This window comes from Oryctolagus cuniculus, unplaced genomic scaffold (genome assembly GCF_964237555.1).
Source record: "Oryctolagus cuniculus unplaced genomic scaffold, mOryCun1.1 SCAFFOLD_92, whole genome shotgun sequence".
In the NCBI taxonomy this organism is placed as follows: domain Eukaryota; kingdom Metazoa; phylum Chordata; class Mammalia; order Lagomorpha; family Leporidae; genus Oryctolagus; species Oryctolagus cuniculus.
Genome location: NW_027208381.1, coordinates 244608 through 261607, shown reverse-complemented (window position 1 = coordinate 261607; position 17000 = coordinate 244608). Strand labels below are relative to the sequence as shown.

At 41.9% G+C, this 17000-nt stretch overlaps 1 protein-coding gene across 15 annotated transcripts in view; it reads right to left on the bottom strand.

Annotated features, from left to right (window-relative positions):
• LOC127485578 (uncharacterized) overlaps nucleotides 1–17000 on the bottom strand; it is a 90707-nt gene that overhangs the window by 18381 nt on the left and 55326 nt on the right. The window contains exons 6-7 of one of the 15 annotated variants that reach the window (XR_011386130.1): nucleotides 8543–8756; nucleotides 673–6734 (exon numbers count right to left, since the gene is read on the bottom strand). The exons of 11 other annotated variants lie outside the window; for them this stretch is intronic. Coding sequence is in view for 2 of the 4 variants with exons in the window: in XM_070067848.1 (XP_069923949.1) it covers nucleotides 6680–6734 (55 nt within the window). In the remaining 2 variants the exon portion in view is untranslated. Of the gene's footprint in view, nucleotides 1–672; nucleotides 8757–17000 lie in introns of those variants that run through there. 3 more of the 15 variants (XM_070067850.1, XM_070067848.1, XR_011386132.1) reach the window with 3 other exon arrangements.

Genomic DNA, 17000 nt, shown 5'->3' with positions numbered 1-17000 from the left:
TGCACAGGCAGAGGCTTAACCTACTATGCCACAGCACAGGCCGGCAATGACCTTTTCAGATTAACTTTTTCCACTAGCCATAGTGCCCTTGAGATCTATGCACAGCCTGTCCCCTTTTCATTACTGCATAGTATTGCATGGTGTGAGTGTAGCATGGTTTAGCTATTCACCCGCCAAAGGGCATTTGGGCCCTTTCCAATATTTGGTTATCACAAATAAACTGCTTTGAACATTCCTTAGCTAGCAAGAGTGACCTTGTACATGTGATTTCAAGGTTAAAGACCTTGGGGCCTACGTAGTGGCAGCACAGTGGGTTAAGCTGCCATCTGTGATGTCAGCATCCCATATTGGAGTGTTGGTGCCAGTCCGGTTGTCCTGCTTCTGATCCAGCTCCCCCTTTCCCCCATGTGGGAGACCTGGATGAAGTTACAGGCTCCTGTCCTCAGCCTAGCCCCTCCTAGCCCAAGCAGTTGTGGCCATGTGGGGAGTAAACCAATGGATGGAAGATCTCTCTCTCTCTCTCTCTCTCTCTGCCACTTTGCTTATCAAACAAATCAATAAAATTCGTTTCAAAAATAATTAAAAACCTTGGTAAGCATATTATCCTGGATAATCCATTTCTTAATGCTTGAGTCCTCAGAAGCAAAGAATCTTTTCTGAGTATGGTGGGTGGGTGGGTGGGTGTGTGTGTGTGTGTGTGAGAGAGAGAGAGAGAGAGAGAGAGAGAGAGAGAGACTAGGGAGAAAACACGGGTTGGAGAGAGATGACATTATTGGCATTGAACATGGCTGAATGGAGTCATAATCCAAGGAAGACAGGTACTTCCTGTTGGAAAAGTCAAGGAAATAATTCTTACCTAGAGTCTCCAGAAAGAGCCCTACTGCCATTTCTTGTAGTCTGTGTGACCATTCACTGTGTTGGCCTGTGTGACCACTCTGGACCCATGAACACTAAGATGTCAAGAGAGTAAGTCTGCGGCATTTGAGTTTCTTAAGTTTGTTTTGGCAGGAATAGAAAACTAATGGAGCATATTTATAAACTAAGTATAGACACAGTAATCACGCCCCCATGTTGTGTTTTCCCATCCCATCATGTCTATAAAATGTCCATCTGTGTCTGTTACATGAGATACTCAACACTGTATGGTAAAACAGGACTTGTGTTTTTTTTTTTTTTTTTTTTTTTTTTTTTTTTTTTTTTTGGACAGGCAGAGTGGACAGTGAGAGAGACAGAGAGAAAGGTCCTCCCTTTGCCGTTGGTTCACCCTCCAATGGCCGCCTTTGCCGTTGGTTCACCCTCCAATGGCCGCCGCGGTCGGTGCGATGCAGCCAGCGCATCGCGCTGACCTGAAGCCAGGAGCCAGGCGGCCTTCCTGGTCTCCTATGCAGGTGCAGGGCCCAAGGACCTGGGCCATCCTCCCCTGCACTCCAGGGCCATAGCAGAGAGCTGGCCTGGAAGAGGGGCAACTGGGACAGAATCCAGCACCCTGACCAGGACTAGAACCCGGTGTGCCCACACCGCAGGTGGAGGATTAGCCTATTGAGCCGCGGCACCGGCCAGGACTTGTGTTTTTGTTCAACTGACAGCTCACATAGGTGTTTGGAGCATGTTTAAGACAGGCAAGGATGAGCTAGGCTGTTCTGTAGGGTAAATAGATTAAATGCATTTTCAACATGGTATTTTCAACTTATGATGTATGGGTTTATCCAGAGGTAACATCATAACCCAAACAGCATCTGTAGTCTAAGCATGAGTCCTTTGTGAGATCTCAGCTTTGCAGATTATTTCTCGGAGTATGTAGTCTGTCTTTCTAATCTTTTAACAGGGCCAATTGCAGACAAATGTTTCATTCTAATGAAGCCCATTTTAACACTATTTCCCTTTACAGTCATGCTTTTGGGGTGTATAGGATGTTTTTTTCTTGCCATGTGTCCTGAAGAGTTTCTCCTATGTTTTCCTTTAGAAGACTTTTTATGTTTTCTATTTAAATTTGTGATCCACTTGATTTAATTTGTAGATAGGATGTGAGTTTAGGTTAAGATTTTTTTTTTTTTTTTTTTTTTTTGCCTATGTCTGTCCAATTGTTCCAGCACCATTTGTTAAAAGGATGTCCTTCTGCCCTGAATTATTGTTTCTCCTTTGTCAAAAATCAGTTAGCCGTATTTGTGAGGAGCTATTTCTTGGATCTCTACTCTGTTCCCTTCATCTGTGTGCCTCCCTTTGCCAATACTATTCCATGCTGTCTTGATTTCCGTGGCTATATAACAAATTCTAAAACCAAGCAGACTGATGCTTCCCATTTTATTCTTCTTCCGAAGGAATCATGTGGGACAGGCATTTGGCCCAGCTGGTAAGTCACTGCATGCCCTCATCCCACATACGCGTGTCTGTGATGCAGTCACAGCTCCACTCTTGATGCACACCATGGAAGGCAGCAGGTAACGGCTCAAGAGTTTGGTTCACTGCCACCTACGTGAGAGCCTTGAACTGAATTCCTGCCTACTGGCTTTGGCTGGGTCACTTCCTGATATCTGGGACATTTCAGGAGTGAACCAGCAAAATGGGAGATTCTCTCTCTCTCTCTTTCTTCCTCTTTTTCTCCTCTCTCTTTCCCTCTCCCTCTCTCCAAATTTATAAACATGGAAAAAGGAGCAATGAGTGAATTCCAGCCTAATCAGACAGTAAAACGTGTCCTAAAACTTCTATGATTAAAACAGTGAGGTACTGGCAGGCCAGTGAAACAATAGGAAATATGTAAGTAGAAACAATTGCACATGGAAATCAAGTATATGATACAGGAATAATTTCCAAAATACAGAGAAAAGATTAAAATTTAAATTAGCAGCTTTGGTCCAGCTGGAGAATGATAACATTGGATCGTTCTTTGTAATTATCAGGTTTTCAAATGTATCTCAAATTTTAAATGAAATCATGCACCTACCAGAAGAATACATGGATAAATCCATCATAATCTGCGAGTTGGGAAATCTTACTATGTTACTCAAAATCCAGAAGCAGCAAATAAGGAATAAAGATAGATACATTTTTATATTTTTAAAAGATGTGTGATAAGAAACAAATACTACATGTAAGTTAAAGGGCACATTCCATATGGAAAATAAAGAGTCATACTAATAAGGCAAACAAATCTGAATTTTCTTAAAATAGAGATTCAAATATAGAAAAGAAAAAAGCCATCAACTTTGCAGAAACAGAGGCTAAAGAAATAAACAGAATTCACAGAAAAAGAAATGAAAATGACTTGTAATCATATGAAAAGATGCTCAAGCTTGTTTATACAGTGAGGGAAATGTAAATTAAAATTATAATGAGATATTATTTTCAACCACCAAAATGGCAAAAAAAAAAAAAAATCCTCCTAGTTGCCCAATATAGCCTGGTACGAATCTGTGTGGTGTAGGCACTCTCCTACAGCACCAGCAGAAAGCAAAGGGCTCATTCTCTTTGGAGGGGGACTTTGGCGATACCTAGAAAATTACATAGGCCCATTTACCCTCGGACCCAGCAATTCTACTTCTAGACTCTCTCCTGAAGGTACACACTACAGTAATTACAATTTTATAGCTTAAAGACTTGATCTTGTTATTGAATGGCCAAATAAAAAAGCAATCTACCATAATCTCACAAATTAGCTTTTTACAAATATTTTAATACCATCTTTCCTCATTATTTCAAATTCAGAATAAAACAAGTATCACTCCTAAGGGTGTATGTAGCTAGTGTACTTCTTAATATCTCTGACCCACATCAACCCACAAATACAGACATTTTGAGAATTCTTAGACTGCACGTGGGAATCTATCATCGTAGGGCAAGAGAAGGAATGATCTGGGTTATGCACCACAGAAAAGTACTGTAACCAGTGAGCTGAGGACCATGGGTAGAACTGAGGTTACAGGGTGGCTGGAGAACATTCACATAGCCTTTCTGAAGTGGAGGGAAAAGGCAGTATGCCCTTCTGTTAAAAGAAAAATGTATTTTTGGTCTCCATTATCAAGCATGGCTCTTATCCAAAATCAACTGAATACATTTAAATCTTATTTTGGTTGTGTGTTGTCCTAAGCATTAGTTTGGGTCATAAAAAGTTAATGCTAGGATTATGGAACCTACCTCCTTACTATATAGATGACTACAACCTGAACTTGGGCAAGTGAAGCCCTGGGGTGCAGCACTTAAGGAACCGGTGCTCACAGTATTATGAAGGTGCAGGGCCAGCCCCAAGGTGAGTGCCTTCTGTACTTCTGCGCCTTGAGCACTTTATTCATCTTGCCTTAGGGTGAGCTCTAAAACGGATGCCCACAGAGACAAAAGGCTTGCTCAGCTCATAGCTCATATGGTTAACTGGTGACAGCAGAATTAACACAAGTTCTCTAAAGAAGTCTGGAGTCTGCCACCTCCACCCTTGCCCCTGTTCCAAGGAAAAGCCTGTAAGACAGAGTGGTCAGCCCCTCCGTCTGCATCAGACCACAGGCTCCTACTTGGTATTGGCAGAGTGACCAACAAGAGCACACCAAGACTTCATCTGCAGCAAGACTGTCACTCCATTCCCGTAGTAGGACAATGTCCATCAGGTGAGTCAAGTAAGCCAAAAGAATATGTGTCATCTACATTGACAGCCAAGACACTTTTTAAAGTGCTAATGAAATTATTATGAACAGTGACTTTGCTAGTGAACAAAACATTCCTCTCACTGATCGAAACACATGGAAAAATCTCCTGGGAAGAAAGTACTTTCACCTTTGAATATGGCGTTTGTTATGAATTTAAAAGAAATAGTTGTGCATTTTCAAGTATATGCTAAAACTTGGAGTTTTCAAGCAAATAGATGCAGCAATCCTTATTTACCCAAGAGAAATGAAAACTCGTGTTCACACACAAAAAAATCTGTATATGAATACTTATAGGGTCTTTATTCTTAATCACCAAAAAGCCTGGAAGTAACGGAACTGCCCTTCAGGGAATGAACGGACAAGCAGATTCTGGCACATTGATATACTGGAATACCACACAGAAACAAAAAGGATTGAACTACTGATGCTATATGAGACAACCTGGATGAATCTTAAGTGCAACACACAGAGTAGAAGAAAACTGACCAAAAAGATGACATTGTAGAACAGAAAAAAATTCATAGGAGAAAAGATAGACCAGTGATCACCACGATTGGAAGTTGAGGGAAGGATTGACCACAAAGAGACTGGGGAAGTTCTTGCATTGATAGAACCGTTTCTTACATCTTGTCTATAGTGTTAGTCGATGGGCTGAATGTATTTGTCAAACATCACAGAATAACAAGGATACCTTTCATTGTAGGGCACATTTTGATAACTTCTTTAGTATAACTGCTTTCTTTTGTAGTTCTGTATATTTCATTTCAGACATGTAAAACAAAATACGGTGAGGGGCAGGTGTTTGGCACACTGTTTAAGAAGGTACTTGGAATGCCTACATTCCATCTTGAAGTGTGCGGGTTTGGCTCCTGGCTCCATGTGCAATTCCAGCTTCCTGCCATTTCAGACCCTGGGAGGCAGTAGTGGTAGCTCAAGGACTTGGGTCCCTGACACCCATGTGGGAGATCTGGGTTGGGTTCCTAGCTCCTGGCTTCAGTCTAGCCCAGCACTGGTTTTGTGGATATTTGTTCAGTGAAACAATAGGTTCTCTGTCTTTTGAACAAATAAATTTTTTTAAAAAAATAAAAATTTACTGTGAGAAGAGCTCCATGAAATTCACCAGACTTTCAAAAGGGTCCATGAGGGGAAGAAAAAAAAAAAAAAACACCAGAAAGAATCTCTATAAAATGAGGCATTGTCCTTGGCTGCTACCTTTGGTGGTGCTGAGCTCCACCTTCCACTCCTGTCAACTTTGCTCAAGCTGAGCCATTTCTTAAGAGATGCACAGAGGAGGAACATGACGTGTACATGGGTGTGTGCATGCATGTTGAGGTGGATTCATTCTGAGAGGAGAAGTGTGGTGGGGGCAAGAGGCACGGAGTCACCACATAGACCCTGGGAGTCGGGCGAAAGCAGGCCAGAGGAGAGCAGCTTGCACACTCGTTTACTTCAGTTGGTGCAGCAGCTTATATAGCCAACACAGCCAATCAATCCAGTCAAGGGGTGGTTTATGCCCTAACCAATCACTGCCTGTTGCCAGGCAGGCTCCTTTGCCAGGTGGGTTTCAAAGCCATTCCTGCGTAACTGATGCTCGCTCGCCAGTGGCCATCTTGGCATGGCCTTCTCATTCCACCACATTTCCCCCGTTTCGTTTATTTTTGAGCAATGGGAGGCATGATTCTTGGCCATACCATTGTTGACCCCGTTTCCATGTGGTCTCCGTATGCAGCTGTGCCTGTCTTAGGTTGTCCCCCAGGGGATCTTACCCGTCATTGACTAACCAGCGCTCAAAACAGGAGACCACAGGAGTGCTTGCTCAAAAGGGGGTAAGAATAAGGAACAATGGTAATCAGGAATAGCATGACTGCACACAGGCTATTGGCTGTTTGAATGACTGACCAGAGCTAAGTGGGATATAAAGCAGTAGTGGATGTGGCTATGGGCAGTCCCTCAGGGTAGGATGATAGGGCAGCAGCTTGACAATTGGTACAGGTGTGTCCACTAATAAAGCGGACTCTCAGTCTTGTTCAGCTGGTTCTGGTTGACTGTCAGTTGCAGGCTTGATGTTTCTGGCTGCTACCCAAATGGGCTGTCCCGCATTCTCTGGAAAGACACAAGCATATCCTCAGCCCTTGGTTAGCAGAAGCCTTTCTACAGGCACTGGAATCCAGGGCCTGAATTCTGCACCCGCTCCTACATTAACGGCAAACATGCGGGTGGGATGCGGTTTAGTGGCTGCCCTGAGGGCCTGGGGTGCCTGGGGACTGCCACAAACGTGGGAATCCTCACTGGGTACGGATGGGATGAGCTCATGTGGGTTATCATCTTGAGGTCGTCTAAGTTCATCCCACAGGTATTTGGGGGGTGGCTGACTAGGCATTGCTGCATTGTCTGCTGTCATGCCATTTTCACTGTCAGGGCTCTCTCTCCCTAAGTCAACTGTTGCCTGTGAGGCAGAGGCCTGGAGTGACAGGCTCTTATCAGTCTCCGATTCATTATGTTTGGTAATCTGTGTGGGCTTCTGAGAGGGGGGTATCTTTCCCATGTTTGAGCACTTAAGACTGGTGTGCCATGCCAATTCTAGCCAAAGGAAAGACACTCACAGCACTTCTGCCATAACTAAACAAATTCCTAGCACCTCAGATGCTGATGGCACTATGCAGGGGGTTCCCTACGTTAGACGAACAGACAGTGGTGTATCAGATCGTTGGTATGTCCTCTGCTTATGGGGGACCTCCTTGATTCATTAGGTCAAGGCCGTATGCCCACACGGTGTCTCTGGAGAGTCACCTCTCTCAAGTGAGGAAAGATGACTTGGTTCTGAATTCTGGGATGATCAGTCCCTTATGTGAATTTGTCAGGTGAACCAAAAGTAAAAGAAGGAACCGAGAAGCGGTGTTATGCTTCTGGGCGGTGTGTGCCTAACCTGGGTTCACTTCGACTGAGGATATATGAGATGCCGGCACTGCAGGTGGCAGTTTCACCCACTATGCCACAGCACTGGGCCCTCCAGTCTTTTGAGTTATTGTGAGAGAAAATTAATTTAAAACATGCAATCTGCCTTTGCATAACCATGTGTTAATGGTGTGTGAGACAATGCCACAGCTGAGAAAGATCTTCTAGGATCAGTCCCATTCATAATAGCTACAAAAAAATCAAATATCTTCAAATAAATTTAACCAAGGATGTCAAAGATCTCTATGATGAGAATTACAAAACATTAAAGAAAGAAATAGAAGAAGATCCAAAAAAAAAAAAAAAGGGAAAAATCTTCCATGTTCATGGATTGGCAGAATCAATATCATCAAAATGTCCATTCTTCCAAAAACAATTTACAGATTCAATGCAAAACCAATCAAAATACCAAATATATTCTTCTCAGATCTAGAAAAAATGGTGCTGAGGGGCCAGCCCTATGGCTCACTTGATTAATCCTCCACCTGCAGCGCCGGCATCCCATTTGGGCGCCGGGTTCTAGTCCTGGTTGCTCCTCTTCCAGTCCAGCTCTCTGTTGTGGCCCAGGAAGGCAGTGAAAGATGGCCCAAGTGCTTGGCCCCCTGCACCAATATCGGAGACCAGGAGGAAGCACTTGGCTCCTGGCTTCGGATTGGCGTAGCTCCGGCTGTAGCGACCATCTGGGGAGTGAACCGACAGAAGGAAGACCTTTCTCTCTGTCTCTCTCTCTCACTGTCTAACTCTATCTGTCAAATAAAAAAAAGATGCTGAAATTCATATGGCAGCACAGGAGACCTCAAATAGATAAAGCTGGGGTATCACAATACCAGATTTCAAGACATACTGGAGTAGTTATAATCAAAACAGCCTGATACAAAGTACAAAGACAGATACACAGACCAATGGAACAAAACAGAAACACCAGAAATCAATCCAAACATCTATAACCAACTTACATTTGATCAAGAAGCTAAATCAATCCCTGGAGCAAGGACAGTCTCTTCAACAAATGGTGCTGGGAAAACTGGATTTCCGAAATGCTGCTCTCTGTTCCTCCCATTAGTGGTCTCAAATGGCTTACAGACACTTGCTCGATAAAAGACGTGCCATGCTTATGGAAGTACCACCACTCAAATATAAATATTACTCCTGATATCAAAGAAGATGTCCCTGTAAGTGCCACATAGAATTTGGGTGTCAATGAATTTAAAAATACTGTCACCGCTGCCAAGTTCTCGCACAGCCTCAGCGGGACCCTCAGAGCGTAAAGCAGCCCCAACCCCGCCACGAACCACAGCGAGGCCCCAGTCCCCGCCAGCCCAGCCCACAGCCGCTCCTTCCAGCCCAGCGGCGGGCTCAGGCCGGGAGCGGCAGCAGGAGCAGTCGCCGCCGCAGCCCTGGCTTCACACGAGCCGTAACCGTCCCAACTCAAGGGGCTTCCATAGCCTTGGAAACTCATGACTGGTGCATAGGGAGATTACTGATGCCATAAACGGGAGTGTCAATTGGTAAAGTCAACAACAGGAGTCACTGTGCACTTACTCCTCATGTAGGATCTCTTTCCTTAATGTGCTGTACATTGAGACTTAATGCTATAACGAGTACTCAAACAGTATATTTCACTCTGTGTTTCTATGGGGGTGCAAACTGTTGAAATCTTTACTTAATGTATACTAAACTGATCTTCTGTTAAAAAAAAAAAAAGAAATTAGAAATTCCCAACTTGACTCTCACTGGGATTAAACATGACAATAGGTCTGATCTGATTTCATCATCATTTAAAAAATCATCTATTATTTTTCACTTTATGTTTCTGTGTGGGAGCAAACTGTTGAAATCTTTACTTAATATATGCTAAACTAATCTTCTGTATATAAAGAGAATTGAAAATGAATCCTCATGTGAATGGAAGGGGAGAGGGAATGGGAAAGGGGAGGGTTGCGGGTGGGAGGGACGTTATGGGGGGGAAGCCATTGTAATCCATAAGCCGTACTTTGGAAATTTATATTCATTAAATAAAAAAAATATTTTAAAAAAACTGGATTTCCACATGCAGAGGTATGAAGCAAAACCCCTACCTTACACCTTACACAAAAATCCACTCAACATGGATTAAAGATCTAAATCTATGACCTGACACCATCAAATTATTAGAGAACACTGGAGAAACCCTGCAAAACATGGGCATAGGCAAAGAGTTCTTGGAAAAGACCCCAGAGGTACAGGCAGTCAAAGCCAAAATTAACAAATGGGATTACTTCAAATCGAGAAGTTTCTGTACGGCAAAAGAAACAGCCAGGAAAATGAAGAGGCGATTGACAGAGTGGGAAAAATTATTTGCAAACTATACAACTGATAAAGGATTGATAACCAGAATCTACAAAGAGATCAAGAAACTCCACAACAACTAAACAACCCAGTTAAAGAGACAGGCCAAGGACTTAAACAGATGTTTTTCAAAAGAGGATATCCAAATGGCCAACAGACACATGAAAAAACGTTCAGGATCACTAGCCGTCAGGGAAATGCAAATCAAAACCACAATGAGGTTTCACCTCACCCCAGTTAAAATGGCTTTCATACAGAAATCAACAAACAACAAATGCTGGAGAGGATGTGGGGAAAAAGGTACCCTAATACACTGTTGGTGGGAATGCAAACTGATAAAGCCACTATGGAAGACAGTCTGGAGGTACCTCAGAACCCTGAACGTAGTCCTACCATACGACCCAGCCATGCTACTCCTTGGAATTGATCCAAGGGAAATGAAATCAGCAAATAAAAGAGCTATCTGCATCTCCATGTATTTTGCAGCTCAATTCACAATAGCTAAGACACGGAATCAACCTAAATGCCCATCAATGAATACTGGTTAAAGAAATCATGGGATATGGACTCTATGAAATACTACACATCAATAAAAAAAGATAAAATCCAGTCATTTGCAACAAAATGGATTAATCTAGAAAACATCATACTTAGTGAAATAAGCCAGTACCTAAGGGACAAAAATCACATGTTCCCCCTGATCTGTGACAACAGACCACCTAAAAGAAAACCTGAAGAAGTTACATTTACACTATGAGAAGCAGTGACTTGAACAGCCCTTGTCTTGACTGTTGAGAAACCGTTTATTATTTTTTTTACTAGTTTCTTTTTCTACTTAATACTATTGGTTGAACTATTATTTAACACAGAGGAGGAGGCCGGTGCCACGGCTCACTTGGCTAATCCTCTGCCTACGGTGCCGGCACACCGGGTTCTAGTCCTGGTCGGGGCGCATTGCCCCTCTTCTAGTCCAGCTCTCTGCTGTGGCCCAGGAGTGCAGTCGAGGATGGCCCAAGTCTTTGGGCCCTGCATCCTCATGGGAGACCAGGAGAAGCAACTGGCTCCTGGCTTCGGATCAGCGTGGTGCGCCGGCTGCAGCGGCCATTGGAGGGTGAGCCAACGGCAAAGGAAGACCTTTCTCTGTGTCTCTCTCTCTCTCTCACTGTCCACTCTACTTGTCCAAAACAACAACAACAACAACAACAACAAAAAGGCAGAGTTATACAGAGAGAAGGAGAGGCAGAGAGAAGAGAGAAAAAGAGAGGTCTTCCATCTGTTGTTTCACCCCCCAATTACCACAATGGCCAGAGCCATGACAATCCAGAAATGACTGCATCCCACTGGAACACGGGTCTTCACCTGATATCAGGGCAAGCCAACAGACTCCATCCATAGGCACCGGCCTGGCTTTCCAAGCTCTTTGGAGGGGCCTGGGTACATGAATAGCTGTCCAAATTGCTGTCTCTGCAAGGAGATTCTTGCTCAAGCATCTTATTCAGCCACCACCTTACTCCACCCTCCTAGAATTCCAAATTAACTGGTTTTTATTTTCTCTCTACACTTTCAACTGATGATTCTGCATTATCCTCTTTTCCATTATTTATGCTGGGACATTATCTGTTAGCCTTACTGTTGCTCCATTAATGAAAAGACTGCTATTGTAAAGATCAGTCTTTCCCATGGTTTCAGGGTGGGGTGAGGGGGCTCCACAGGGCATGGCTAAGGCAGTGAGATGCTGTGTGCTATAGCAGCAGTGCTTACCATACGTTATGTATTTGTCATAACTCAAAACTATACAAAGGGAAAACTCTAATTTAAACTATGGGCTTTCGGTCATAAAAATGTGTTGACATCTACCCACTGTTGTAACACACGTTCTACACAAATGCAAAATGTTAATCACAGGGGAACTGGAGGGAAGGAAGGGCAGTAAATGGGAACCTTGTACCTTCCGTATGATATTTCTGTAAACATAAATTTGCTCTGAAAAATATTTTTAGAGTGCACAAAAGACTTGACCAGACACTCCAATAAAGATGATATAAAGATGCTAAATAAATACACAAAACATGTTCACTGATATTAGCCATTAGGTAAATGCAAAATAAAACAATATAGACGTATAAAAATGTCTTTAAAAAAGATGTCTACTGTTCTATCTTGAAATAAGAAAAAGAAGAATCTGGAAACACGCAGGATAATGTGATCCCATCTTTTTAAAAATCTCTATAATTTATATTAATGTTATATAAGAATATACTTATAAGAATACACAATAAATTCAGCATTATCTCTGAATAGTAAATTTAAAAAAGTCTTTAGGAAAAAAAAATTACTGGCGATGGCAAGAGCTAACAAGGATGTGGAGCAACTGCCAGTATCACACATTGCTGATGAGCAGGTGAATGCAAAATGTTACCGGCCCTTTGAAAAGAGTTGGACAGTATTTACAAGGATAAACACACACAGTTTGTTCCCACAGCTCCCCTTCTAGGTACCAACTCTATGATAGTTTCTAAACATTTTTTAAAAACAACATTCATGTGTCTCTTTACAGAGCTTTGGTGATTATTCCCCCATGAAATTTAATACTACAGATGGACTGTGCATCAGTTTATGTACCTATACAAGGCACTTTATATATAGGAGGAGTATGATATTTTTTGCCTCCTAAAACCAATTTTCCACCTTGGGATTATCCCTTTCTTTGAGAACATGTGTTCTAGAAAAACACAAACCCATGTTTGTACAAAAAAAATCAGTTCATGGACAGTTGTAGTAGTTCTATTTATAACTCCTAAATAATGCAAATGCTCTTCCATGGATTAAAAAGAAGTTAGGGTACATCTGATACAACAGAAGGCTATTCAACAAGTAAAAGGAACAAGCCACTGATATCCAACATGTATTAATCTCAAGATACTATGCTGAGTGGACTAAATCAGACACAAGACTGAATCACGTATGAGTCTCTCTAGTGATCTCAGAAAGACAGAGTCACTGAGACAGAGGATGGAACACTAAGTGCCTGGGATTAGAAGTGGGGTTAAATGGACGTCCACCAAGGACACAGACACTTTGGGGTCAAGATTACCCTGCTTCCTCACCATGTTGGTGGCTTCTGTACACCACAAATCTTAGCATAGAGAAACTAAGAAAACATTTTCAACTGACGAAAACAAAAAGGATTCCACACAAATAAACCCAAGACAAAGCATTGTTAACAGGTCTAATCAACAAAAGATATTCACAGAAGTTTTTGAGACAAAAGGAAATATCACTGGGAAATTCAGGGATAGAAAAAATGAAAAATCATTGGACATGGAATGAATATCTGTAAAATATTTTCTACTTATTTTCAATTTAAAACTTTAATTCACTTAACTTTAATTGCTTTACTTTTACTTACTGTCATCTTAATTTATGTATATTTTTACTTTACTTTTATTTAATCATTCTAATTAATTTTAAAACATCAAAGATATCTGACATTCAAAGGTAGAAGCAGTATTAATGTAAATGTGGTTTTTTTTTTTTTGACAGGCAGAGTGGACAGTGAGAGAGACAGAGAGAAAGGTCTTCCTTTTCCGTTGGTTTACCTCCCCCCCACAATGGCCCAAGCACTTGGGCCATCCTCCTCTGCACTCCTGGGCCACAGCAGAGAGCTGGACAGGAAGAGGAGCGACGGGGACAGAATCCGGCACCCCGACTGGGACTAGAACCCAGTGTGCTGGCGCCGCAGGCGGAGGATTAGCCTAGCGAGCCATGATGCTGGCCATAAATGTGTTTGTAGTATGTAAAAAAGTAAAATATATGAAAACAATACCACAACGGGTGGTGGGGTATTGGGAATACCTAAGACCCCTGCTCTAGAGTGCAGTGGATATGTTATTTTAAGGTAGACTTAGATGCATTAAAAATATACATTTTAAATATTTGAGTAACTCTCAATATACCTTAAGTGGTATAAGTAGTAAGTCAACAGAGGACATGAAATCCTCAAACAACCCAAGAGAAGTTCAAAAAAGAGGAAAAAGGAAAAAGAACAAATGGCTAAAACAGCAGCAGGAGAATAGATATGAAGCCAACCACACCGGTAATCACATTGACGGTGATTAGGATATGTGAGTTACTTAAAAGAAGAGATTGTGAAGTTGAATATAAGGAAAAACCCAAGTACTGCTATCTGTACAAAGTCTAGTTTAAGTTGCCACACAAAAAAAGTTAGAAGTAAAAGGATGAAAAAATATGCACCATGGCAACAGGAACCAAAAGCAAGCTAGAGTATATACGGGGATTCAAGGAAAGCTTATTTAAAATCAAGGGATATTATCAAGGACAGAGATGAACATTAGTTAAAGGTATAAAAAAACCTTAATTCTCTAAGAAGACGTATGAACCCTAAAGGTATGTGCACCTAACAGAGGTCCAAACCGCACACAAACAAAAACTGGGAGAACCAACATGAGAGAGAGAAAAAGCAGCAGGACCTCAGTGGGAACACTGCTGGGACCCGAGTGAAGGCTGTGGCTGAGTTACGAATACTGGGCCCACACTGACTTAATGGTTTGGATCAGGGCACCACAGGTGGATGAAATAGCAGCATTAGGAGAAGGGAAGTGAAAGTTATGCAGAGAGAACATTTGCAGCTCTTCTGTTAAGTCTGAAATGATTTCAAAATGAATTAAAGAAAAAAACCAATACAGAATCTAATAGTATTCTATCCTGGAAAAAAAAAAGGCCCCTAGGTGGATGGCCTGTTTTGTCTTCCTGTGTTGCATTATCTCCAACCGTTCGTCAAACCTCCTGGCTTCAGTATTTGAAGATTACAGAAATCCTTCCCTCACTCTGAGTTCCTTTCTAGTAACTTCCCAGTTGGGCTAAATTCCATTTGTCAAAACTTTTACCCAGCTGCATCTAGTTGGGCTGCTGCAAACATGAATCCTAAGTCTCACCAATTTAAAAATAAAAAGTCAGCCTTGCAATGGTTTGTTACATCTGTCATGGCATTTGGGTGTCGCGCAAAACAGAGTGACTCTTTTTCCTCCTAAATCTTCCAATAGCCATTCCCTTTGTAATCCATCACACATGCCACACATGAGACACGAGTCTCATTAAAACAATTTTGTTTTGTACTACTGTGGGACGTCGTGTGACTTACGGCTTAAATGGTGTACATGTATTTACATACTGTCTTGTATACTTTATTGCATGTGTATGCTTTTTGCTTGACTTGTGATTAATCCTACAGTTAACATTTCCAAAACGCATGCAGACAAATTCAGTGGCCTTTCTCTGTCTCCGCTTTTGAGTCCATCCAGGTCCTAAACCCCATCTTTGTATGGTTGTAGAAAAGTTCTTCCAGCAAGGAACCTTATTCTCTGAAGAAGGTACCAGATTGAAGAAACCCATGATCAAAAGACTGAGGAAAACTAGTGCACTTTTATATTCGTTTCCTAGAGATTTTAAAGCACATTGAAGACCACAAAAAATCAACAGAAAATATGATTATTTAACAGAGATGCTCAACTTATTTTCCTCTTAACTGGGGAAGCCACTTTGGAGAATACACAATAAGGGCCAGACTGCAAAGGTACTATTTTAGGCTGGCTTGTGTGTACATAGTGACAGAAGAAGAGAAGAAGGGGCAGGCATTTGGTGCAGCACTTACAAGCCTGGCTGCTTCTGATTCTAGCAGTTGGCTAACGTGCATGCCTGTGGTGCCGGCATACCCTACGGGCACCAGGTTCTAGTCCTGGTTGCTCCTCTTCCAGTCCAGCTCTCTGCTGTGGCCAAGGAGGGCAGTGGAGGATGGAGCAAGTGCTTGGGCTCCTGCACCCGCATGGGAGACCAGGAAGAAGCACCTGGCTCCTGGCTTCGGATCGGCATAGCTCTGGCCGTAGCGGCCATTTGAGGGGTAAACCAACGGAAGGAAGACCTTTCCCTCTGTCTCTCTCTCTCACTGCCTAACTCTATCAAATAAATAAATAATAATAATAAATGTGCCTTTTATCCAAAACAAGGAGAAAGAGGAAACAGAGTAGGGGAAAAATCAGATGGGACATTTGAAAATGAATGGTATGGCAAATTTACACTGAAACATATCAATAAACACATTTGATATTAATGGTCTAAACCTGCAGCTTTCCCACACAAACAGAAAGCAGCACATACAAGATTGGAAAAAGCAAGATCAACATATAAGCTGACTACAAAAGAACTTTAAAAATACTGACCCAAATAGGTCAAAAGTAAAGGGTCAAAAAAATATGCCATGCTAAATAGAAGAAATAAAAGGAAGCCAGCTATATTAATATTGGGTAGATTTCACAGAAAAGAATTTTATCAGAGATAAATAAACTTCAATATGTTTCAGGGGTCAATTCATCAAGTATATATAAGTATATATATATATGTATATATATGAGTATATATATATATATGTGTGTGTGTGTGTATATATATATATATAAAGCTAAATACTTACACACCTAATAAAAGTGATCCAAAAGATGTGAAGCACAAAAGCCAATGTAAATGTAAAGACAGACAAATCCACAAGTGTAGTCAGAGCCTCCGTACCCTTCTGTTGACAATGGATGAAACAGCTGGAAGAAACTGAGTGTGGAAGACCAGGGCAGCCACACCAAGAGTCTGTCCTAGGTGCATCCGTCTGACACTCCAGCCCACAACAGCAATGCGTGATTTGTTTCCAGGCACATGGAACCTTTACCAAGATGGGACACAATCTTGGCCACAAAACTAGTCTTAAGACAATTAAAATGACCAAAGTCATGCAAAATGTGTTCTCTGAACACAACAAAATTATATTTGAAAACAATAATAAAAAATAAAATCCCCACATAGCTGAAAATGAAGGTCTAATTTCCCTCTAAGTAGTGAATGGGTGGAATGGAAATTCAAAGGGAAATTAGAGATCACTCCAAACTTAATGAGATGAGAATTTGATAAGTCAGAATGTATGGGGCATTGCAGGAGCTACTGTCATGGTATAGTGGGTCAGGCCTCTGCCTGCAGTGCCAGCATCCCATATAGGTGCCAGTTAAAGTTCAAGCTAGGCCCCTG